Source organism: Physeter macrocephalus, chromosome 12 (assembly GCF_002837175.3).
Source record: "Physeter macrocephalus isolate SW-GA chromosome 12, ASM283717v5, whole genome shotgun sequence".
In the NCBI taxonomy this organism is placed as follows: domain Eukaryota; kingdom Metazoa; phylum Chordata; class Mammalia; order Artiodactyla; family Physeteridae; genus Physeter; species Physeter macrocephalus.
In genome coordinates, this window is record NC_041225.1 from 49,025,011 (window position 1) to 49,047,691 (window position 22,681).

Sequence of the window (22,681 nt, forward strand, 5' to 3'; positions counted from 1 at the left end):
TTTTAAGGAACCTCCATACTGTTCTCCATAGTGGCTGTATCAATTTACATTCCCACCAGCAGTGCAAGAGGGTTCCCTTTTCTCCACACCCTCTCCAGCATTTATTGTTTCTAGATTTTTTTGATGATGGCCATTCTGACCGGTGTGAGATGATATCTCATTGTCGTTTTGATTTGCATTTCTCTAATGATTAATGATGTTGTGCATTCTTTCATGTGTTTGTTGGCAATCTGTATATCTTCTTTGGAGAAATGTCTATTTAGGTCTTCTGCCCATTTTTGGATTGGGTTGTTTGTTTTTTTGATATTGATTTGATAGTAGATCACATTTTCTGCTTCTTCATATATATAGTAATTTTTTATTAGATACTGGACATTGTAGATTTAGTTGCTTAGGAATTATCTTGATACTTTGAAATTTTCTTTTAGGACATATCTAGGAAAACTTTTAGTTGGGGCCTAATTTGACCCCACTACTAAGGTGTAGACCCTTTGAGTTCTCTACTAAAGACCCCATGTATACTGTAAGGTCTTTTGACTCTGGCTGGTGGGAATTCAAATGATTTCCAGCCTGGTGTCAGCTCTGGAAATTGTTCTGTGTATAGTCCAGTCTTGTGGGATTTCATTTTATGTATGGACAGATTTTATTTTAGCCAAAGACTCAAGGGAACACCTATGAAGTTCTCTGGAGGTCCTTGTTTAAGTAGCCACCTCCTCTTGGGCACTTTCCCCAGCAAATTCTAGCTGTCCTGTCTCCCTGAACTTCAGACTCTGTCTCTTCCACTCAGCAAGACTGCTAGGCTCTTTTTGGGCCCACTTCCCTGCATCACTGTCCAGGGAATTAGTTTCAGGCAGGAGTCTAGGCAATGTTAGGGTTCACTTTATTTGTCTCCCTCCTCTTGGGGTCACAATTCTGTGCTGCCTGATGTCTAATGTCCAAGAACAGTTGTTTCTTGTATTTTGTCCCATTTTTAGTTGTTTATAGTGGGGAAGTGGTACATGAAAGCCTTACTCCTTTGTGGCCAGAAACAGAAGTCCAAAATGATAGGCTGTGGAAAAAAACCAATAGCAACATAGGTTCCAATGCCAGTTCTGACATTTAATAACTTTGTGACTTCAAGCAAGTGACCTAATCTCTTTTAACCTCAGTTTCCGAATCTCTAAAATGCCCATAAAAATCCCTACTTTGTAAGTTGCTGTTAGCCTTAAATGAAATAAAATGTCAAGAGCCTAGCCCAGAACTTGGCTCAGAGTAAGTGATGAATTAATGTCACACGTTGCTTTCATAATAGAGGATGTGAGATGTAATTGCCTGCAAGCAGTATGAAGATGAGAATAAATAGCAACACTCTAGAGCATTTACTGAAGAATTTCTTGCATGTCCCTCTCAATCCCTTCCTTCCCCATGAAAACATTTCTTTTCTGTTTTCAGCTCAAGTATGTGGGAGCTACTGAGCCCCAAGGAGAAGATTCTGCTGCTGAGGAAAGATGATGATGGAGAATTCTGGTATTTGACTCAGAGACTTGGGGCACGTGCCCTGGCTTACATTAGGACATCCATCCAGCAAACATTTACAGGGTGCCTCATGTATGCCAGGCATCTCTTATACAGAGATCAAGAAGACCCTTTAGGGGCTCACGGCCTAGCAGGGCAATAGAACAGTCACAGTCTCTGTGATGAGAGCAGAGACCCCTGGCATGGAACTCAGCGGGTGCTCAAAGCAGAGGGTGGGTGTGGCCACTGCCTCCTCTCTGACTTCTGTTTCTTGCCAACTATAAGCCACCGCACCTGTGCCCCCCAGAGCAAAGCAGTACTACTCCCACCCACCCCAAAGCCTCTCACCCCTTTTTATGAAAGGCCACCAGACACCCTGAGCTAATGCTGCTTCTGGGGGTCTGACATGAGACCCACCTGTTCCCCGTTCCTTCCACTTTTCACCCTTACTATTAACTCCCACGCTGTCCCTCTTCTCCATGTACCCATCCTTTTCAGACTGCTGTGGCCCTTTCGCTCTTGAAGTAAGTGGTCATTGAACCCAAGAGTCCTGCAAATACTGTTATTTCTGTTTACAGATAGTAAACTGAGCTGGTTCGGACAACACGCCTTGGGGCACAACATTAGCCGATAGGGGCGAAGATTTTTATCAATTGATGATGAGGAACTGATTTGTGCAATTCTTATTGAACATGTATAAATCAATTGACTAGCTATGAATGCCCCAATTCCACTTTGTCACCACCATCAGCGGCCCAAGAACATTGCCCTCAGGCAGCCATTGTTGGAGGCTGCTTCCAGCCACAGGGTGGGGTTTCTTGGTAGCACCACCTGCCCGAGATGGACCCTCACACTGGTCCATCCAGCCCCACTCTCATGGGGCCAAAGCCAGCTCAGCTCTCCATGGGGGTGTGGAGGATGGGGCCGTGGGTCCAGCAGAGGGCTGGGATGCCCGTTACTTAGTTGCAGCCTCCCTTCTGGTCCTGATGACTGGATGTCATCTCCTTCGTCCTCTACACAGGATGGCACTGCAGGACTTCAAAGCACATTTCATGCTTCTGGTCATCTGTAAACTGAGCCCAGGCCTGCTGAGTCAGGAGGTGGGCCAGAAGTGGTCGCACACCATGCTAGAGGGGAGATGGGAGAAAGGGACCACGGCTGGTGGCCCGACAAAGTCACCCCGAGGTGAGCCTGTGCACAGGAGCCAGGGGCTCTTGGGTCTAAAGTGGCAGCTTCTCCAGGCAAAGGGGTGGGCTGCAGACAGAGCAGCTGCCCAGGGCCCCCGGCTGAAGGTGAGGGGGCTTTGCTGGCCAAGCTGCGTGCGCTGGCCCCGGGCTACGTGAACCAGGAAGATGGGGCACCTTTGTCCTAATTTGCACCAGGACGTAGAATTCTCAGTCAGGCTGCCTACCTCTTGGGGGTGTATCTTTCCAGAGGGTTCCCTTTCCTAATCGGCACCAGGAGACCACAGGCGCACAGGCATAGTAGAAGGTTGGGTTTCATCTTTCTGTGGTTTTACTTCTGAAGTAACCACCCCATAACAGGCAGGATTGAAATAGTATTTATATCGTATGTATCAGGCCCTCCCTACCTAGAGTTTGGTAGAGAAACGAAATCATGGATTCCCAGGTCATCAGGTATAGGAGATGAACGTGTGTACATTCTCCAAGTGGAGAGGTTTGGGGACTGTGTCCCTTTCTCCACAATGGGCCATCTCTTGGGTAGGAAAGATTTGAAGGGGGTAAGATCTCAGCGGGGCCCGGGGGGGCCCTGGCTGTGGCTTCATCTCCCCCACAGTGTCCCCCCAAAGGCTGAGGCTGCACATAAGCTAAGGCTTGGTCCCCCATTAAAATGCTGCTCCCCTGGGACCACAGGCCCGTTCTCTTCAGTTAGTTAACAGTCGGTGACCCAGGCAGTGAACATCTCCAGGACACAAAGTCTGTGCCAGGCAGTGTGCTGGGCAAAAGCTACAGTGGAGAGTAACTCTCAGGTCTGTGTGTCCATAGAAGAGCCCGAGGTGGAAGAGGTGGGAGGGAAGCGGACAGAGCTGTGGTGGAAGAGACCCCAGCTCTGTCCGGGTGGACCTTGGGTGGGAATCCCGGGGCAGCACCCTGGGTCTGTGCTCCTCTCTGTGGTTTGGAAAGCAGGATGCTAGGGGAGCCTGTCTCACCTTGGCTATGTTCTGCCCCAGACACATTTTGGAAGAACCCGCAGTTCCTGCTGTCGGTCTGGAGGCCCCAGGAGGGCAGGAGGTTCCAGATGCCCTGCAGCGTGCTGGTGTCCCTGCTTCAGAAGCCCAGGCACAGGCACCGCAACCAGAAGCCTCACTTCGCCATTGGCTTCTACCTCTTCAGGGTAGGTGGGCCTCTCGTGGAGTCTTATCCTTTCTTCCTGTTTCCTGTCCTCTTCACCATCCATCTCTGTCTACCTACATCCTTCTCTGTCTACCATGGGTGCAAATCCTTGGGAATATGTGATCTAGAACCAGCATCCTTCTTGCATTTGAACATCAGTTTCTACATCTGTAAAATGGGGACAATGATATTTATGCAAAAGGTGGAGTAAAAGAAGATCGTGTAGCAGTGCTTATCATTGTGCCTGGCACACAGGTGGTACAATTAATTCTGGTTCCCTCTGCCCCTCCCCCAAAGCCAAGCTTACCTTGCCTCACCCTTTTCCAGGATTTCTGATGATGGATTAATGTCACTGAGTGAAACAGCAAGTCTTATGGGAGGGGAAGTGGCCTCTGGGTAGAGTCTTCTTGTATACCAGCCTCCATTAGAATTCATGCTTGTGAAAGAGCTGGATTCACTGCCTGATGAGGCCTCTCTTTTTTGTTTTTCAGATGAGCAAGGTGAGTTGCACACTTGCCAGGCTGGCCCTGGTAGGGAGTGATGTCCCGGGTTCACTGAGACTGCAGCAGCCTTATGTAAGGAGCCACGGGAAGATCTGGCAATAATGCCAACTGCCTCTGTGTGTGCAAGTAAAGAGCATCTGCTGTTCTTTTTTTATCCAAGGGCCCCCCAAAGTCCTTATACCTCTACAGACAGGTCTGAGCCTGATGCAGAACCAATAAATTTTAGAATCGATTTAATCCCTACATAAATACTTAGGGCTAATATTGAAGACTGTCACAACATAGGAAGAATGATAAATCACAATCTTGCCTGAGTTATGAAGCCCATAACGAAATAGATCTGTAACAGATGGGACATCAGGAGCCCATGCAGCCCACCTACTAGGGGACAAGGGACAAAGGCTGGGAAAACAAAACAGAAACACAGGCAGAGGACAGCAACAGCTCTGTGTTTCCGCTGCAGTGACAGCCTAGAGGGATCAGTTAAGAAGGCCTGAGCTATCCCAGCCTCTGAAGGGTGGCAGCTATTCTTTGTTTCCCAAAGAAAACAGGAGTGAAAAACTTAATTTTCTCAGATTGGACTGAATCGAGTGAAAGGGTTTTTGTAAAGAAACCATTTTGCATTGGGTGTCTTGGGTCGGTTTGGTTTTTTATTTTCCTCCCGAGGGACTACCGAGTGCTCCCAAAGTTGCCTGTTAATTTAGAAAGAAAAAGTTATTCAGTCGAGGAGTGGTGGTGGATGAATTGGGAGATTGGGATTGACATATATACACTAATATGTATAAAATAGATAAAGAATAAGAACCTGCTATATAAAAAATAAAATAAAATTCAAAAAAAAAAGTCTAGGAAATAGTATAAATGATGGCAGATCTCAAAATAGACATTGGTAAATCTAGACAAATCTAAAATGCCATGAATTTCTATTAAATTCTACTATTTCATTAAAAAAAAGCTATTTATATCAAGCCTATTCCTAAATAGAATTGGGTCAACCTACAATAAAAAGTATAAACAGGACAAAACTATGAACCAGTTACAGAATTCAAAAGGCGAGAAAAAAGTTATAAATAGATGAGGGATGGGAAAGCAGTTAATTCTACCAGGAACACTAAACCTAGAACAGCTACTACAGCTGATTATAAAATTTATGTCTGAGATTCCTGGCAGCCAGGGCAAAGACAGCAAAGGGCTGATTTTCTAGTTCTCATTGTCTCAATAAAGAAAGCATGCATCACCAAGAGATACATTTTGTTTCCCCAGCCCTAAGTGGAATCTGGGAAATGTCTTTATGTGGTGGGTAGTGTCTTTATCAGCAACTGTGTACATCCCCCTTATGGATCTCCCCTCCCTCCAGAGCCCTGCATGAGAGCCAAGGGAAGAGGAAGCAAGAGAGAAAAATAGGGCAAAAGGCGGATATAAAAGAGGGAGGGAGAGAAAAAGAGAGAATAAAAATAAGAGATAAAACAAAACACAGACCAGACCTCTGATTTGGGTCTTCTGAGCTTTGGCCAGTACTCTTTCCTCTTTATGAGGCTGCTTTCACTGAGATGACATGGAATATCCGGTTGATCTGTATGGAGGGAGATGGCTGGTGGTCCGTCTGTACCTATGAGCATAATCATGTCATAATCAACCTTGAAACTGCAGCACATACATGGAGGCAGCTTCAGGAAGTATCAAGAATGTGGACATTGGAGCTCAGCTGCCCTGAATTCCAATCCTGGCTGAGACTCTTACCGGCTAGGTGACTTTGTGCAGATGACCTAACTTGTCTGAACTTCAGACCCTGAACTGTAAAGTGGAAAGTGCAGACACAGTGACATTCCTCACCTCATTTTGTGTATGAAATTGATTTTAACACAAAGTCAAATCAGTCGACATATTTATTCAACCTCATGTAGGGTTCCAGCAAAGGTGCCCACTTTGGACGGTTCTGGTGTTTTCTCTCCGCTCCTCATCCCTTTATCTCATCCTCCACTGGGGCAGGTGGGATTTGGCAAATCAGAGGCCACCTTAGTCCTGGCTCCCGGCCAAGGGGCCCAGGCCTGGCCACAAGCCCTGGGTGATCAGCTCAACTGCTGCCCTCTGTCCTCTACCCACAGAGCTATGATGACCAGAGGAGACTGCCTCCCAAGAGTTTCTGGAAAAATGCTCCCCTGAATTGGCCTGAGACATTTCTCAGAGAGAAGGAAGTGAGTCTGGAGCTGTGGCTGGAGCCTGGGACATACGTCATATTGCCCTGCACATCCGAGTCCCGCCAGGAGTCTGAGTTCGTCCTCAGAGTCTTCTCCAGGAAGCGCATCTTTTAGTGAGGTCCAGGCCCCTCCCGGAGGTTGGGGTCCACTCGGGCCAGGGGAGGGGGGCAGGGTGAGGCGAAAATGGTGGAGGACGGGGGTCTCTGTGACCAACACAGGGGACAGGGTGAGCAGGAGAGCAGGGCAGCTGTCTGCGCGGAGACATCCCTCACATCTTCCTCCCCGCTCTCCTTCTAACAAATGAACACTCTGCTGGACAGAGAGAGAAAAAGCTAGAACAGGTCTGGCCCCTGCCCTCCAGGGGCTCAAAGTCTGGAAAGGACATGGACGTATGAACAGTTATTTATGTTACGCTGTGTCTGGGGCAAGCGTTTATCTGCCCAGGGTGTTTGGAGAGCACCAAGGAGAAGCATCTGAGCCACCCTTCCATGGTCCTGGGGGAAGCAGGGGTGGCTTCAAGGACGTGGTGATTCCTAAGAGATGCACAGGGTTTGTTCAGTTGAGAGGGGCTGTCATCAACCATCAGGCTCAGACGAATCAATATACACTCATGCCAGCCAAACTTATTACAGGCCTACCTCGGCGATATGGCAGGTTAGTTCCAGACCACTGCAATAAAGCAAATACTGCGTTAAAGAGAGTCACAGGATTCTTTTGGTTTTCCAGGGCATGTAAAAATTATGTTTACACTGTATTGTAGTCTATTAAGTGTGCAAGAGCATTGTCTTAAAAAAACAATGTGCATACCTTAATTTAAAAATACTCGGGAATTCCCTGGCTGTCCAGAGGTTAGGACTCTGCGCTTCCACTGCAGGGGGCACAGGTTGGATCGCTGGTCGGGGAACTAAGATCCTGCATGCTGAGTTGTGCGGCAAAAAAAAAAAAAAAAAAACTTGACTGCAAAAATATGCTAACCATTGTCTGAGCCTTCAGTGAGTTAGAATCTTTTTGCAATAGTAACATCACTGATCAAAGATCACAGTAACAAATATAATAACGAAAACGCTTGAAATATTGCAAGAATTACCAAATTGTGACAGAGAGACAGGCAGTGAGCCAATGCTGTTGGAAAAATGGCGCCCATAGACTTGCCCGATGCAGGGCTGCCAGAAACCTTCAATCTGTAAAAAAATGCACTAACGCAGAGCACAGTGAAATGAGGTAGGCCTGTATTTTGCCTATGATTGTTCTGACATGACAGCCCTTCAGTGCTTAGAACCCAGTTCTTTTTCCATCATATTTTGGGCATAGATAGTTTAACTTGGTCCCAGGCCTCACTGCCTTGTGAGACCACTGAGTCTGAACGTATGAGTGGGAGTAGTTAGATGAGGGTGGGGCAAGGAAAGGGCGCACGGGGTGGAGGGCTCGGCTTGAGCAAAGGCCGTGGGGTGAGAACACAGGGCGCGTGGGGAGGTACAGCCGTGTGCTGAGCCCTGTGCCAGGCTGCACGCTTCAAGGGCAGGTGGGGCGTCGGCTAAGGAACTGGGAAGGTGAGTTCCCAGGGGTGGGAGAATATTGGTCAAAACGTTCCCAAAATGATCCCCAAGAAGTAATTCGGTCTTTTCTCCCCCCTCGGTGAAACTGGCCGCAATTCAAGTGTCGTCTTCTCTAAGGTGAGTTGTCAGGTGGAATTCCACATGATGGGGACCGTTTACAGAGCCGGGAAGGGGGGCTTCTCCCCTCACACTCAGGGGTCGGGGGAAGAGGTCTGCAGATCCCGCAGGCCCTACTCTATGGCACACATAGTACGTTATCTATCGTGCCCTAGGAGTATGCGGGTTCTGCTGTTTTTGCACCAAAATAACTGCCCTTCTGGTCAGGTCCTTGGCACCGAAGGCCCAGAGCCCCAGATGCATGAGTCTCGCCTCCATGTTCTTCTGTTTCCTTCTACCTGGTGTCTCTTCTGCCCCTTTCACGGTTTGCTACTTCCCCAAAGCCAGCGGCGACTGGACAAACAGGGATGTGGGTGAGTGCCATGCGGTGAAACATTTAAACCAGCACTCAAGGTCAGACTCACAGATTTCAGAGGCCTGGGAGCCGTGAGCACATTAGTGTGTGCTCGAGAGTCCATTCGTCCAGGGGAATGACCAAGTCCTTCTGTGTGTCTGTTCCTATAGGAAACTGTAGACCAAAGTGAAGGGCAGGATGAATTCTTCACCAAACTCTTTGATAAGGTAAGTTGAACCAAGGGAGGTAGCAAGGAGCAGGGGACACTGTGGAGCCTATAATTCCATGGAGGGTGGGTGTGCATCTGCCTGACCCTGTGCATAAATTGTGATTTAAGGCTTCCTAGTCCCCAAACTGCCACTTTCTATGAAAGCCCTCAAGGTTTTAGACAAATGAGGAGAGCTGTTGTTTCCAGAAGGCTCCTGTAAAATGCATATCCGTTCTTGGAAGCTACATTGATTTGTTGTAGGAAAACCAACTTTAATTTTTAACCCCTGTGACAATGGGATATGGCAGAGGTGAGACTCCGTGTTGGGAGGAGTGGGTGGAGCATGGCAGTGATGAGCCCCGGGGGGTCTGGGGGAGGGAAGCCCAGGGAGAAGACCCCGTGGGTGGGTTGGGGGCTGTGGAACTGGTAAGAGGCACTGGGGAGGAGGAGGGCTGCCCACCTGGTCCCTTCCAGTTCTTTCCTTGGGCTGGCCCAGGTTTGAGTACCAGCAAGAGGCCACCCCGTCCCTAACCTGAAGGACGCGAAATGCATTGAGGAACAGGGGAGGAAATCTGGGCCTGACATCTGAGTGATGTCATTACAACTGGAAGAACATGAACTCCCTGTGTTAGTAACACTCCCGATTTCATTCACAAGTTGCCTGCCCTCCCGTCTTCTTTCATCTTTACCACTGGCATTTTGCTTAATGTCATCAGAGAGGATACATCAGAGTCTTATGTGTGCTGTTTATAAAAGTTTTCTTCCATACCAGGGGTTTCCAAACATTTTCTGCGGCAGTCCTTTTTATCATATGGAATCTCACAGAGAAACCTAACACACATAAAACAGATAAATATGAACAGATAACTTATAGCCATTTAATAAGTTCAAATTTATGGTACTTATATGGCATTAATATGTTCTAAAGTTAAGTGTTCATGTAAAGGGTTGCTTTTCTGAACTCTAAAATGGAAATCGGAACCCTTGGCTAAGGATAGTTTATTAATAATAAAACTGAAACCCAACTGCTGAACTTTCAAAGCATCTCTATAGAACCCAGTTTGAGAATCACTGCTATTAGTCTACCTCTTAAGAGTCCTGTGCTGCTGGGGTGCTCTGAACTTGGCACCCAGTTAAACTGTTGTAGAAGTTCTTATGAAATTCCAGATTTAATTGTGTGTCTCGTCATGTTCCTTATGTGCAGGAAAATGGCTTCACTTATTCTGCCCAGAAATGGCATAGGTGCCACCCTGAGCAGATGTGAGAGAGGCCTTTCTCAGCCCCGTTTAGCTGTGGGCCCTCTGCATCTAACGAGCCTTCAGCAATGATGATTTTCTTCTACCACTCTGCTTCTACTCCAGCATCCAGAAATAAATGCAGTCCAACTGCAGAAGATCCTGAACCACATGCCCTGGTCAGGTGAGTATTTCAGAGTCATCCTGTAGGACTCAGGGGACACAACTGTTTTGAACTCTGGATCTATTTCTCTTTCTCCTGGTGGGACATGTGAATGCCCACGGGTCCCCCCAGGAGCTGTGTCTTATACCAGGGTGGGTAGTGTGGTCTGACAAAGAGGTAGAGGAATTTATGCAGCTTAGAAAATTGTTCTTTTTTTTTTGCTTAGTTGAGTGTGTAAAGATAGATGGCAGTGAAAATGAAGATTTCTGCTAGTTTGCTAGTTTGAGAAGAATAGCTGAATATTTCTTTCTTGGCATATAAAGTCATGTGGAAGAATGGCATTCATTTTCTCAACCCGGCAAATAAATATTAAGTATCAACTAGCTTACCAGGGAGCTCTCTGATGAGCTCATATTTAAATGGATTAACCCACAGAAATCTGATAGAAAGGAGCACATCACGTAGGAGAACTGCAGATGGGAGGTCTGGATGCCTTTGTATGAAGCTTGGGATAAATCATCAGGAAAGCTTAAAGCCCACATAAAAGTTTTTTATGTGTATATTTTGAGTGAGAAAAACATGATTTTGAAAAAAGTAAACCATACAATTAAAGGGTATTTGCTACCTGAAATATGTGATTGCTTCTCCTTTACCTGAAGCCAAGATTTCAAACCCAAACACACTCAGAAACTGTATAATTTCCAGATGGTTTCTCAAAGCCAAACTCGGGTATCATAAAAGAGCCAGAAAGGGAGACTCTAGAAATTATACAATATGAGATGCGGCCCCTCCCTACACCTCCTCAAAAAAAAAATTGTAAAAGAGATGGCTTCTGCACATTTAAATTTTTAAGGCGTTAATCACAAGTATGCAAAATGTTTGTTGAAAGAATGGATGGACACATTGCTTTCATTTATTCCTATGAGAGGGTTTCTGGTTGATAGATCAGAGAGCTACTATAGTTTTTGGCAAAATAGTTGGTAAAGTCTCCCATAATAAATGATGAAATGTGGGTTGGAAAGTTGCAATATGATTCACAAGTTTTATCATCATCCCAAGAGTTATATAAATATGAACCAGAGAGATAATTCTATGTTATGGGTCAGAGCCTATACGTTTTAGGTATTTAGTTGAGAGTCTCTGTATTCTGCCCTTGATCCCCTTACACTTCTTCAACTTTTATCAGTGGCTTGGAAGAAGACATGGCACGTAGGCTTATGAGATCTGCAGATGGTACAGAACTGGGAGGAATAATTAATATAATAGCCAACAGAATTGAAATTCAGAATGTTCACCACAAGCTGTGCCCAAGCCAAAAAATGAAATGTAGTCAGGGTGATAATTAAAAACTGCCATTTTATAATATTTGAAAAATCAGTTGCACAAGTTCCTAACAGAAGAGACCTCATCTTTGTGGCAGTTAATTTGAAATCTATCTGGTTAATTTAGTTGACCTTGAGCTTAACATGTGCTAATAGTTTCAAGTTGCTGCTAAATAAGCTAATCCAAATTCAGGCGGTATTTAATGGAAGCATTTAGTGTGTGTTTTTGAAATTGTGTTCCAAGAAATGTTAGAAACCAAGAGGTTTTAGTAAGTGTTCCATGAAGTAAAATGCGTTAGATTCTATGGTCAATCGTGCTTAGGAAATTCTGCATTAAAAAAAATTTCAACATTGGCTCCTGTATACCGATCACGTGCTAAGGTACATGGTGATGGAGACAAGGGTCATAGATACAGAATATTTCAAATGTATTTGAACTCAAAACCTTTTCTCTGCAAAACATCTCCCTTGGAACCTAATTTGGGAAATGCGGACTGAAAATTTTGGAAGTGATAGACCCACTGTACTCTGCTTAATCCACCTGCAGCTGCAGGCGTGCATTCCAGTCTTGGTACCACATTTTAGGGAGACACTGGCAAAGCATAGTGCGTAGAAGAGGGAGGTGAGGATTTAGAAACCATATCATCTGGGGAACCGATGGAGAAATGTTTAGATGTTTAGAATGGAGGGCAGGAGTCGAAGAGGGGACAAATACCTGCTTATGCTTTTCTGGAGGTAGAACTAGGACTAGTGAGTGAGTTTTACAGGAGCTTCCTTTGGAATTAACATGAGAAATTTCTCCTGACTTGGAGCTATGGATCCATGTGAAAAAGTGAGCTCCCAGAGCTGACAGGCCATCTGTCAGGACATCTGAGATTGTCTCCCAGTTTGGGTGGGAGCTTGAAAAAGGTGCCCTTTCAGACTGGGGAGCCTGTGACTCTATCATCCTGTCTGCCCCCACCCCAGCCCTGCGATACACAGGGCCATGTTCATCTGACCTACTGTGAAGCAAAACCAGAATGTTCTCTGCAGGGTTTACTGTGTTACTTGGATGTAGAAATCCCCTCTAAGCCTTCTCTCTCTGTCTCCACTGTTCTCATTCTTCCTGCCCCAACGTAAATGGTGGTCATTGGAACCTATGGCCGGCCTAGACAGCACTGCCTCTTCCTGTTCAGAAAAGGGCCATGCAGTCCTGGGGCCACCCCCATGCAGACTCTTTCTGTTCCTTCACAGGTCTAAGGAGCGAACAGCCTCTCTTCAGCCTCGAGGCCTGCCAGGGGATCCTGGCCCTACTGGATGTATCTTTTTGGGTTTGTGGGAGGATGCATTCTGCTGTTTGAGAGCTTTGCCCTGGAGCCAGGCGGCCTGGGGTTGAATGCCAACCCTAGCACTTACTAGGTCTGTGATCTCCGACTAGTCACTTAGCCTCACTGTGCCCCAGGTCCTCGTGTGCAGAACAGAGATGGTATTAAAACCTATTCTGGGGCTCCCCTGGTGGCGCAGTGGTTAAGAATCCGCCTGCCAATGCAGGGGACACAGGTTCGATCCCTGGTCTGGGAAGATCCCACAGGCCACGGAGCAACTAAGCCCGTGAGCCACAACTACTGAGCCCGCGCGCCTAGAGCCCATGCTCCGCAGCAACAGAAGCCACCGCAATGAGAAGCCCGTGCACCGCAACGAAGAGTAGCCCCCACTCGCCGCAACTAGAGAAAGCCCGTGCACAGCAACGAAGACCCCAAAAGTCGCAGCCAGAATACAAAAAAAAACCCCAAAAAACAAAACCTATTCTGTAAGCTTGGTATGTGAATACAAATGAGATAACCCACGTGAAGTGCTTAGGACAGAACTGTCATCGAAAAGTGATCAATATTGTTATTAATAACAATAAGCTTACTTCCTGATAGCGAGGATGAGGCAGCTGCAGGGTGGCAGTTAGTAACAATTCTCCAGGTTACAAGAAGCTTTCATAAGAGCCTCAGGGTCCTGAGTTTTCCATTGGGTGATGGGGCAGCAGCTGCCCCCATTTACAGATCAGGAAACCAGAGCTTGGGGAGTTCCATGACATGCCGCGAAATCAGCTGTCCTCGTTCTCAACACTGTCATTTTTCTAGCAAACCCTCTGCCTTAAGTTATTCGGAGTTTAATTACCCACGCCACAGAGGGGCACATAGAATGGATACTGTGAGAGGGGTTGCAAATATAAAGAATGTTGGCAGAAACTTTGCAGAGGCTGCGGGCAGTGTGGGATGGTGGTCAGGTATGCAGGCATTGGGGCAGGTCCCAGCCTTGTCACCAGCTGTATGAACTTGGACAAGATCATGCTCTCGGAGCCCTCATTTCCTCATCCATAACAGGGAGGAGTTAGTACCTACCCCACCTACTAGGTGAAAACGAAGTTCCATAGGTCAAGTGTATAGCTCAGTGCTAGGCCCACCATCAGGGCTCAAAGAGAGGTGGTGTGTCATGGTGTTTTTGAGCCCGTCTCTCTGATGCGGGGGTACTTGGACGTGGTCTACAGGGCTAACCATTCAGCTTCTAACTGTTCCTAAGATGACTAAATATAAGAGGCATCCTTAGCCACCCTGTGCCTGACTCCTTCCATGAGTTGGTTTTGACAACAATGAAAAAAAAGAGTTACTATTTTTTATTTAAATCGCATCAGATTGGCCATGTCAGAATACCCTGCTTCACTAAATGGTAACTGTCCTCATCACCATCGTCAGACCATCCTCTCCTCCCAGTGCTGCTGTGTTCCAGCTCATTCTGTCCTTTCCTAGTAAGGGCCAGGGAGCCCTGGGCTGGACTGATCAGTCAAGGGAGGCCAGCTAGGGATAGCTAACATTGAATGGGGTGTCCCAAATTGCACATTGCTGTGTGGAGGGCCCATTACTGCCTCCAGAGGTGTGGACAAAACTCCCCTGGTGGCTTTGACCTTAACCCTGCTATCAGCTTAATGCGTCCGGCACCGTGAGTATCCAGGAATTCAGGGACCTGTGGAAGCAGCTGATGCTCTATCAGGTAAGAACAAGTGTTCACCACGCCTCCCACGGGACAGTGCAGAAATGGCAATTCTGCAAAACTATAAGGTACCTCTCTCCCTTTCAGCCCTTTCTACCCAACCACTCACCCAATCTTCCCTAACATCCTTTTAGTGTTTCCTCCTTTCTCTCCCAAACTCAGAGAGCCTGTTGCAATAGTCTTCTGAATTTTTAAAGCGACATCTGATCACATTGCTTCCTTACTAAACATTGTTTGAGACTCCCCAAGGCCTTCAGTCGAGTTCACACTCCTTAGCATGGCATTTAGAGTCCTTCATAAATTGGCTCCCTCCTACTTTTCCAATCATTACTCACAACTCTCCTCCCGTCTCCTGAGTCATAAGGTTGGAAGCCCTTCAAAATTTGGTTGGCGTGCTCAGCTTAGGCACGTTTACCTATACCAAGACTCTCCATCCCCCGTAACAGAAAGACCGCCCCCTCTCACAAGCCTTAAGGAGGACTGGGAGAGGAGGTGGGTTCCTGGCAGGGACCCCCTGCCCTATTCTTGTCTAGGCAGCCGGGCCTACTGGTGGAGCCTCACACTCAGCAGTCCTGCAGCCTTGACACTGGGGTGTGAGGGGCTCTCAGGTGGGGCTTGGAAACGCCTGGCTTCCTTAGCCTTTGGTGTGGGCTCTTCGCAGGGGGTTTTCCACAAGCAAGACACTAACCGCTCAGGACGCCTGAACCGGGCCCAGCTGCGGGCTGCCATGAGGGACACAGGTAGGCCCGGAGGCGGGTGGGGAGCTGATGCTGCAGGACGCACACCAGGCAGGGGATGGGGCGGCGGGGGTGAGTGGTGCTGGGCAGGGTGTGTGGCGTCCTGCAGTCTTCTAATGAGCAGAGTTACTCCCCGAGTTCAGAGGCCCAAAGACCAGGATCCGTGAATAACGAAACCATTGATTATTATCACTATGATCACAGCTAACATTGATTGAGGGTTGGCACATGTATACTCGCATTTAATCTTTGCCAACACCCTGTTATAATCCCCACTTCACAGAGGAAGAAATTGAAGCTCAGAGAAGTTAACTTGCCTGGGGCTTGAATCCAGGACTCCCAGACTCCAAGGCAGATGCTCTTGACCACTAAGCAGACTGCCTCCTGCCTTCAAGGCCGGTAACCCACGTGATAAAAAGATCCTCATGCTGGTTGCCTAGGGGACAGGGATGGAGAATGGAGAGACAATAAAATTAATAGGCTAAATAATTGAACAATTCACAATGAACCGTGTAAAAGAAGATCTTAGGCTATTAGGATTCAGGTGCCGGAAGCGGAGGGACAATTTAAGGGGCCTCAGGTGGGAGGGGAGCTGGATATGAGGTTTCCGGCACCCACGGTGGGAACCCTTGTTCAATGCAGGAATCGTGCTCGGTGATGACGTCTGCCGGCTGATGCTTGTCTGCTACGGCGGCCCTGACCTCCAGATGGACTTCGTCAGCTTTGTCCGCCTGATGCTGCTTGTGGAGAACATGGAGGGTGAGCTGGGGGGAAGGAGGGAGGGCCCGGGCTTCCCCTGCTCTCCTCGTGTATTGCCCACCTGTCCCCAGTTCAAGCACGAGAGAGGGCTGCTGCCAGTGCAGGGAGCTCTGGGGAACGCTGGCTCTGTGCCTGTGAAACCTAGCTGCATCCACCCGAACTAACTTATGCCCTGTCTGCTCCAGGGCAAAGGTGTGAAGCGGCCCGTTTAGAACAAGTGTGGCGTGTGTGATTGCACAGAGGCCGAAATTGGCCTCCTGGGTGAGGGGACGTATGGGAGGAGCTAGTCCCTCTTGTTTCCAACACATACACACGCATTAGCTGTGTTCTTTTCTATTGCATTTTCACAGACGTCTTCCAAAACTTGACCCAAGATGGCAAAGGGATACACCTCCAGAAGCCCGAGGTAAGACCTTCTCCACGGGGTCGATTCATGTCATCTTAGGGAGCCGTGGCCGTTGCCGGTTCAGGGACTTGTGAAGGAGAAGGGTTCTGAGTGCCCTTCATTCTGCTGAGTTCACGATGGAGCACTGTATTCGTTGCACTTATTCACTTGTGCATCCAATATGACTGGGCATCCACTGTGTGCCAGGCATATGGGAAGGTACAAGTGTTTGTTGAATGAATGAGGTGATATGCTGAGGAGAAAACTACTCTGTGTCTGACACTGGTTGTCCTCCCTGATCATTCAAGCTGCACGGATTTACTGAGCACCTGCTATGGGCCAGATGTGGAGACACTGGAGTCTGGAGTTGAATCATTTGCCCTTTCTGTCTAAAACACATCCTCTGTTTGGGCTGCTTAGAAAGAGACTAATAAAAGCTGGGGTTTCTTCCTTGACCTCAGATATTCAGTTTATGGAATAAGCTTCTAAGATACAGGGACCTTCAACGTGTATCTACCCTCAATCACTCCCATATTTGAGTGTGAAGGTGGGATGCAGGTGGAGGGGCAATGGTTGGAACTTCTGAGCCCATACGCAAGCACAGATCCCCAAGGACACCCGATCCCAAGCAATCCTTCCATAGCGACATACTCAGCACTGAGAGAGCAGGACAGCCATCAGAGTGGCAACTGACACAGGGCAGCTCACAGCTTGAGCAGGCTCCTAGAAAGCAACGTGCTGTCATGGCAAGAGAGCTGGACTGAGACCCAAGGTGAAGCCACAGAGCCCCTCGTAACCACCTGTGGGACTGTGTCAGCACATCACGTTACATCTCTGGGCCTCAGCTTCCCTGTGTGCGAGATGAGCTGGCTGGGTGATATCCAACGTTCTCTCCAGCTCTGACCACCTCTGGCTCCTTGAGGAGATCCTCAAGGCCATCTGAGGAGGCCTACAGGGAGTGGCAGCCAGCTTGCTGGAATTTCACTCTGGGGTTTTCTCTGACCCCACTGGTAACTTCACCATTCTCATCTTCACCATCACCAGCGTCACCATCACCATTTTTATGTAACTGGCCTGGGGAGTGGTTTCCCCAGAGGTTCTCCCCTACGCGAGTTAGAGGAACCGTTCATCACACCCACATAAAGCTGTCAGACAAATGGGCCCATAAATGTAAACATGTAGACTATGCTCTATTGGATCTCTGCTACCCAGTCGGCCCACACACCTGCACACTGCTGTCACAAGCACGCCAATTTGAATTCATGGGGGAAAGTTGCATTGAGAATTGAATAGAGAATCAGCCTGCATCCTGGCTATCATCATTCACAGGCACCAAGGGAAGTCCAGGTTGATTATATTTCAGGTTGATTTATACTTATTATGGGATGGTGTGGTCCTTCTGGCTAAGCTATCCATTAATGTCCTGTCTCTGGCTTCCCAGGAGTGATGGGGGAGGAGGCCCCAAGTCCTGCGTCAGGCTCTAGGACCTGGTGACTGAGAAATGAAGCATCCTTAACTGAATGTCAGAGATGGGTCTGAATAGATCATAATTTTCTTCCGCATTATTCCAGTGGCTGACGACGACTCTGTACTCCTGAGAAGGCTGGACGCTCATTGGCCCTCGCTGAGGACTCTGCATATGGCCCAAGGGTGGCCTTTGGCTGAGACCAACCCATGCTCAACCCACCTACAGTTCTTCAGGACTGTGTCTCCAGCCATCACCTTCTCATCTGGGAAGATTTCTTTTCTGCAGATCTCCCCTCTGGATGGACAGCATACAAAGAGGGAAGCAGCGAGGTAGTAAAGATTGCCTTGGACTTGTCAAGACCAGCTCTCTTTCCCTGTGACCACGACCTTGTCACATGCAGAAACGTCGTCTAAGCAATCTGATTCCAGGCTTGGTGTGCTTTCCTTTATACAATACTGCCTCCACAGGTGTCCAACTTAAATGACCTTAGACATGCCGCATTCTCACATTTGGGGTAATAGTCTAGGTTTCAAGATCTGAAGAGGGAATGATATGTTTGTAGGCATCTGTACCGGCATCTATAAACTGGTAGAGGGATAGGCTAACTTTTAACTGTCTGGGGGTGGGCTGGGGGTACACTGAGCTTTTAAGAACACAGAAAATAACAGAACTGTCAGGGTCCAGGTGGGATGGGCTGGATCTGGCATCTGAGGTCACTGCGTGATCTTCTGCTGACAATATCTCCCGATGGTTGGATTTGGGGGGGTGCCAGTGAATTTAAAACACCCGACTTCTTAAAGGGCATCTGCATGTGATGGGTGTCAGTCTGTTTACCTGACCTATGGGCTATCAGATCTACTTCAAAGAAGAACAACAAATCCATGCTGCATTGTAGAGTTAATCAGCGGATGGTCGGTATATCCGATTTTTTGTGCTACAGTGATCCCTCACTTTCCTGGCGTCCCTACCAGCCCAGAACCCAGGCAGAAAATCAGAACAATGGCCATTTCCCAAGGCCCAAGCACTTTACTCATAAGTTAGCAACCCAGAGCCATTCATTAAAATTCTATTTATTATTAATTTACAAACTGTTCTAACAAACATGACTACCTGGTTTCCAGGTCCGTAGGAGACTAAAGGAGGAGGCTGAATAGGGGATAAAAGGGTGTCCATTGGCAGAACTAAAGGAAGTTTGACAGCCTGGTAGGTGTGCAGTGCAGGAGGAAGGAGCACTTGAAAGGGGCACTTTCAAAGCATAAAAACCTTTATTTATTCCAAATGAGAAAACGTGAAGCGGTTTACCGTAAAGTGCCATCTGCACTAATACGTGAGGTATTACTGATTTTGTAAGCAGCCATCATATAATTATAGTCTTTTAAAGATTTTTATGTCTATTTATTTATCATTATTTCTCTCTTTAGACCCTGCCGTTTTAAATATTTGGTTTAATTAAATTATTATTGCTTTGCACCATGAAGGCCATTTTGCAGATTTTTTGGGTGATTGATAGGAAGGTGGTACCGTTATTCCGTTCATGACACTTGCATTACAGTGTGACGGTTTTGCTTGGTGCAGATGAGATCTACATTCATTAATTAATTCTGATAGAGCCCCCGTTTGGCTTCTTGGTGGTGGTCTGAGCTGCCCTCCTGTCACTCGTGTGTTACCCTCACCCCCCTGAGTTTAGGTATCACTGTAGCAACTCACAGATACCCTGTGCCTTGCCAACCTCCACCCCCACTGTTTCCCTCTGTGCCCCGCCAAAGCTGAGTACTGGAGATGAGGGGCAAAGCCATGTCCCCACCCACATATCCCCTCCCCATCTTCTGTCACCCTAGGGCATGGAGGGCAAGTAAAGCTCTAGGACTGTTCAAGGGTCCGGATGAAGTCACGCTGAAGGTCTGAGTGGTGGACATCAGTGATTTCCAGAAGTCAAAAGCCAGAAGATTATCATGACCAAGACAGGTGGCAAGTCTGCATTCCAGAAGCCCAGCAACGGAGGAGCAAGCAGTCAGTCCTCAGGTGCCAAGACAGGTGAGTCAGGGAGTCCAGAAGGTAGGGCTGTCTAGAAGTCCAGCCCAAGCAGTCAGAGCATGCCTGGGGGGTCCCGTCCTAAGCCTTCAAATCTCAGAAAAAAGGGACTCTAATTGATAAAAGGACAGTGCAAGAGGGGACTAAAATACCTGGCCTTTATTTATCCTTGTTTTTCTTTTTTCCTTTCTCTCATATTTTGTACAAAAACTTAGTCACCAGAGAGAACCTTCTAGATACTAGTTAAGGCCCAGGGCAGGGCAGTCAGCAGCTTACTGTACAGAGCACTGCTTTCCTTCTGTTGTCCCGCCGGGTTAGAGAAATGAGTTTAGCCTCCAGGATTTCCAAGCTGATGTTTTCCCAATGAAATATGTGTTTTTTAATATTTATAATGGAAAAAATGAGTTTTGTGGGTCCTAGGTAGGTAAAAGGGGGCCAGCTCTGCCTGGCTTTGTGGAGGAGTAAGCTGTGGGTCCAGCTCTTGGGGAGCTCTGGGAAGACAGCCCTCTGAGGTCACTGGCCCCAGGGCCTGAGTTACCAACGCTCTCCCAGAGTCCCGAAGACTGAAGTGGTACAAAATCCAACAGGAATGAAAGTGAAGAGAGGTTGGGCAGGAACATTCTAGCTGTATGACATTGGACCTCAGGTTACTCATTTGTAAAATGGAGCCCAAAATGTCTACGTTACTGGGTCATTATGAAGATTAAATAATGCTGGTATGCTGTAGGCACTCAGTAAATGAAGCTGCTCTTTTTTTTTCCTTAGGCAGGACAAGTCTTTTTTTTACAATCATTATTATTTAGTTTTGTTTTTAAAACACAGTCACTCACAACGACCACTCCTCTGAAATGCCCAAGGTTTCATACCCCATTTCTACTTTCCTCTTCCTCCTCTCCTTCCCCTCTCTGAACCTATCACTGCTTCCTTGAAATGTGGCCTCAGGAGGGCACCCCTCGTCTCCAATGCCAGGCACCTGCAAAAGGGGCCATCTTGTTATTAAAGCTCCTCTCACGTCACACAGACACAGGCTCTGCCCTCCACTCACCTTGAACTTCAGAAGCAGGAGAAGGTTTACTCGTCAGAGGCCCAGGTTGTCAGTGAGGGCTTTTCTGGACCACAGACCAAGCAACTCTGGAGACCATACTGACCAGCAGCTGTTCCAGAAGCTCTGCTGGATAATTTAGGTGGGACCTAGAGCTGACCTGACACTAGGAGTGAGGAGGCCTGACAAGTGCACAGCCACGGCAAGGAAGCAGTTACCCTCTGTTAGACCGATGTCCTCACAGCGGTGCTCCGTGCTGATTGGCTCCGCTGGTTTGCACGTGGTGCTGATGAGGCCCTGGCATGGTGAGGCCAGCTGGGTGGTGGGAGTGCATCCCCTCCACCTGTCCAGCCAGTCAGCCGTTCAAACATTCACCCATCCATCAGAAGACATGTGTCAGCCTCCTATAATGGGTTGGGCACCGTGCTAGGCACTGGGGACACAGAGTCATGGTTTACTGGAGTGACAGCTGACGGACAGATGGTCTGCGGCGCACTGTGATGGGCATGCAGAGTGCTGGGGAAACACAGAAGACAGGTGTCCAGGCCAACCTGAGAGAGCTGGGGGGAAGCTTCCTGGGGGGTGATGCTTGGCCCTCTTAAAGGATAGAGGCACTAGATAAGACAGTAAAGGGAGAACGGTGAGGTTCCAGATAGACGGTCCTGCACGTGGAGAAAAAGCACACAGAAGCAGGGAAGGGAATGGTGTGTTTGGAAAACAGCCATGGTGCTGAGGGGCGGGGCTTAGCTCTGTCGTGAGGGAGCAGGTGAGCGAGTTCGCACAGGCAGGCAGGGGCCCAGCAAGTTCTGTCACGGCATCGGGACCCTCTCCTGAGGGGCTGAGGCATCAGCCAAGGCCTTCAAGCTTGGTCATGAGACGTTCAAGCCCTTCCTCTCCACCACTGTCAGCAGGGTGCAGGCAAGGACTTCAGAGTCCTAAGAACTGAGTTCAAATCGCTGCTTAGCTCAGGGGTTCCTTCGGAACTTCGCCTTTTTGAATCTCTACAGCCTCATCGATAAGACGGCGAGAAACATGCTAACCTCACACGGTGAGTTTCATGCGACAAGATATGAGCGTGTCTGGCATCGGGCAACGCACTTCAAAAAATGTGAGCTCAGCCTGATTTTTCGGGTTGGGGGCGGAGCACCTTCCTTCCCACATCTGTGGCATGTGCTGCGGATGAGCAGACACTAGATGGCGCCCTGTCCCCACGCAAGGGCTCCTTCCTGGGTGCCGGACTGCAGATGACAACTTCAGCGCCGACCTGGGAAACCCCAGCTGATTTAGAGTCCTGCCAGCCTGACTCAGAGCAGAAGACCCCCTTCAGCCCCGCATGGACTCACTCCCTTTTTCTTGCCTCCTTTTTCTGCTCAGACCTGTGCTTTATTTTACACAGCTCATTCATTTCTGAAAAAGAGCAAACTATGCTTTTAAGCCCTTGTTTCAAATGCATCTCTTTGATGATGCGCTCAGTCCACTCACCCTTAGAACCTAGCGCCTGGCTTTAGTGCCTAACCCACGTTTGGTGTTAACTGAATGAATGAATGATCTTTGAAGTAATAGGTGAATCTTGTCATTTAAAAAGTCAGCATCTAATTGAGTTTCTAGCGGGAAATATTTACTACATAATGTTTGCTTGGGGACAAACGACTTTCCTCTAAAAGGGTCCCTCTGATGTTGCGTAAGGTATAGTTTCACTCTGATGCCAAGCACTGTGGCTTTTCAAACCACCTTTGAAAAGCTCATCAGGCTCTATC

At 47.9% G+C, this 22,681-nt stretch overlaps 1 protein-coding gene across 1 annotated transcript in view; it reads left to right on the plus strand.

The window, feature by feature from the left end:
• Positions 1-17,326, plus strand: part of CAPN14 (calpain 14) — a 30,766-nt gene extending 13,440 nt beyond the window's left edge. Inside the window, exons 10-20 of the mRNA XM_007127889.2 lie at positions 3,686-3,853; positions 6,425-6,662; positions 8,186-8,222; positions 8,727-8,783; positions 10,126-10,183; positions 12,718-12,782; positions 14,434-14,502; positions 15,164-15,242; positions 15,882-15,998; positions 16,349-16,404; positions 17,309-17,326. Of these exons, the coding sequence (XP_007127951.2) occupies positions 3,686-3,853; positions 6,425-6,662; positions 8,186-8,222; positions 8,727-8,783; positions 10,126-10,183; positions 12,718-12,782; positions 14,434-14,502; positions 15,164-15,242; positions 15,882-15,998; positions 16,349-16,404; positions 17,309-17,326 (962 nt within the window). The remainder of the gene's footprint in view (positions 1-3,685; positions 3,854-6,424; positions 6,663-8,185; positions 8,223-8,726; positions 8,784-10,125; positions 10,184-12,717; positions 12,783-14,433; positions 14,503-15,163; positions 15,243-15,881; positions 15,999-16,348; positions 16,405-17,308) is intronic.
• Positions 17,327-22,681: the final 5,355 nt, after the last annotated feature.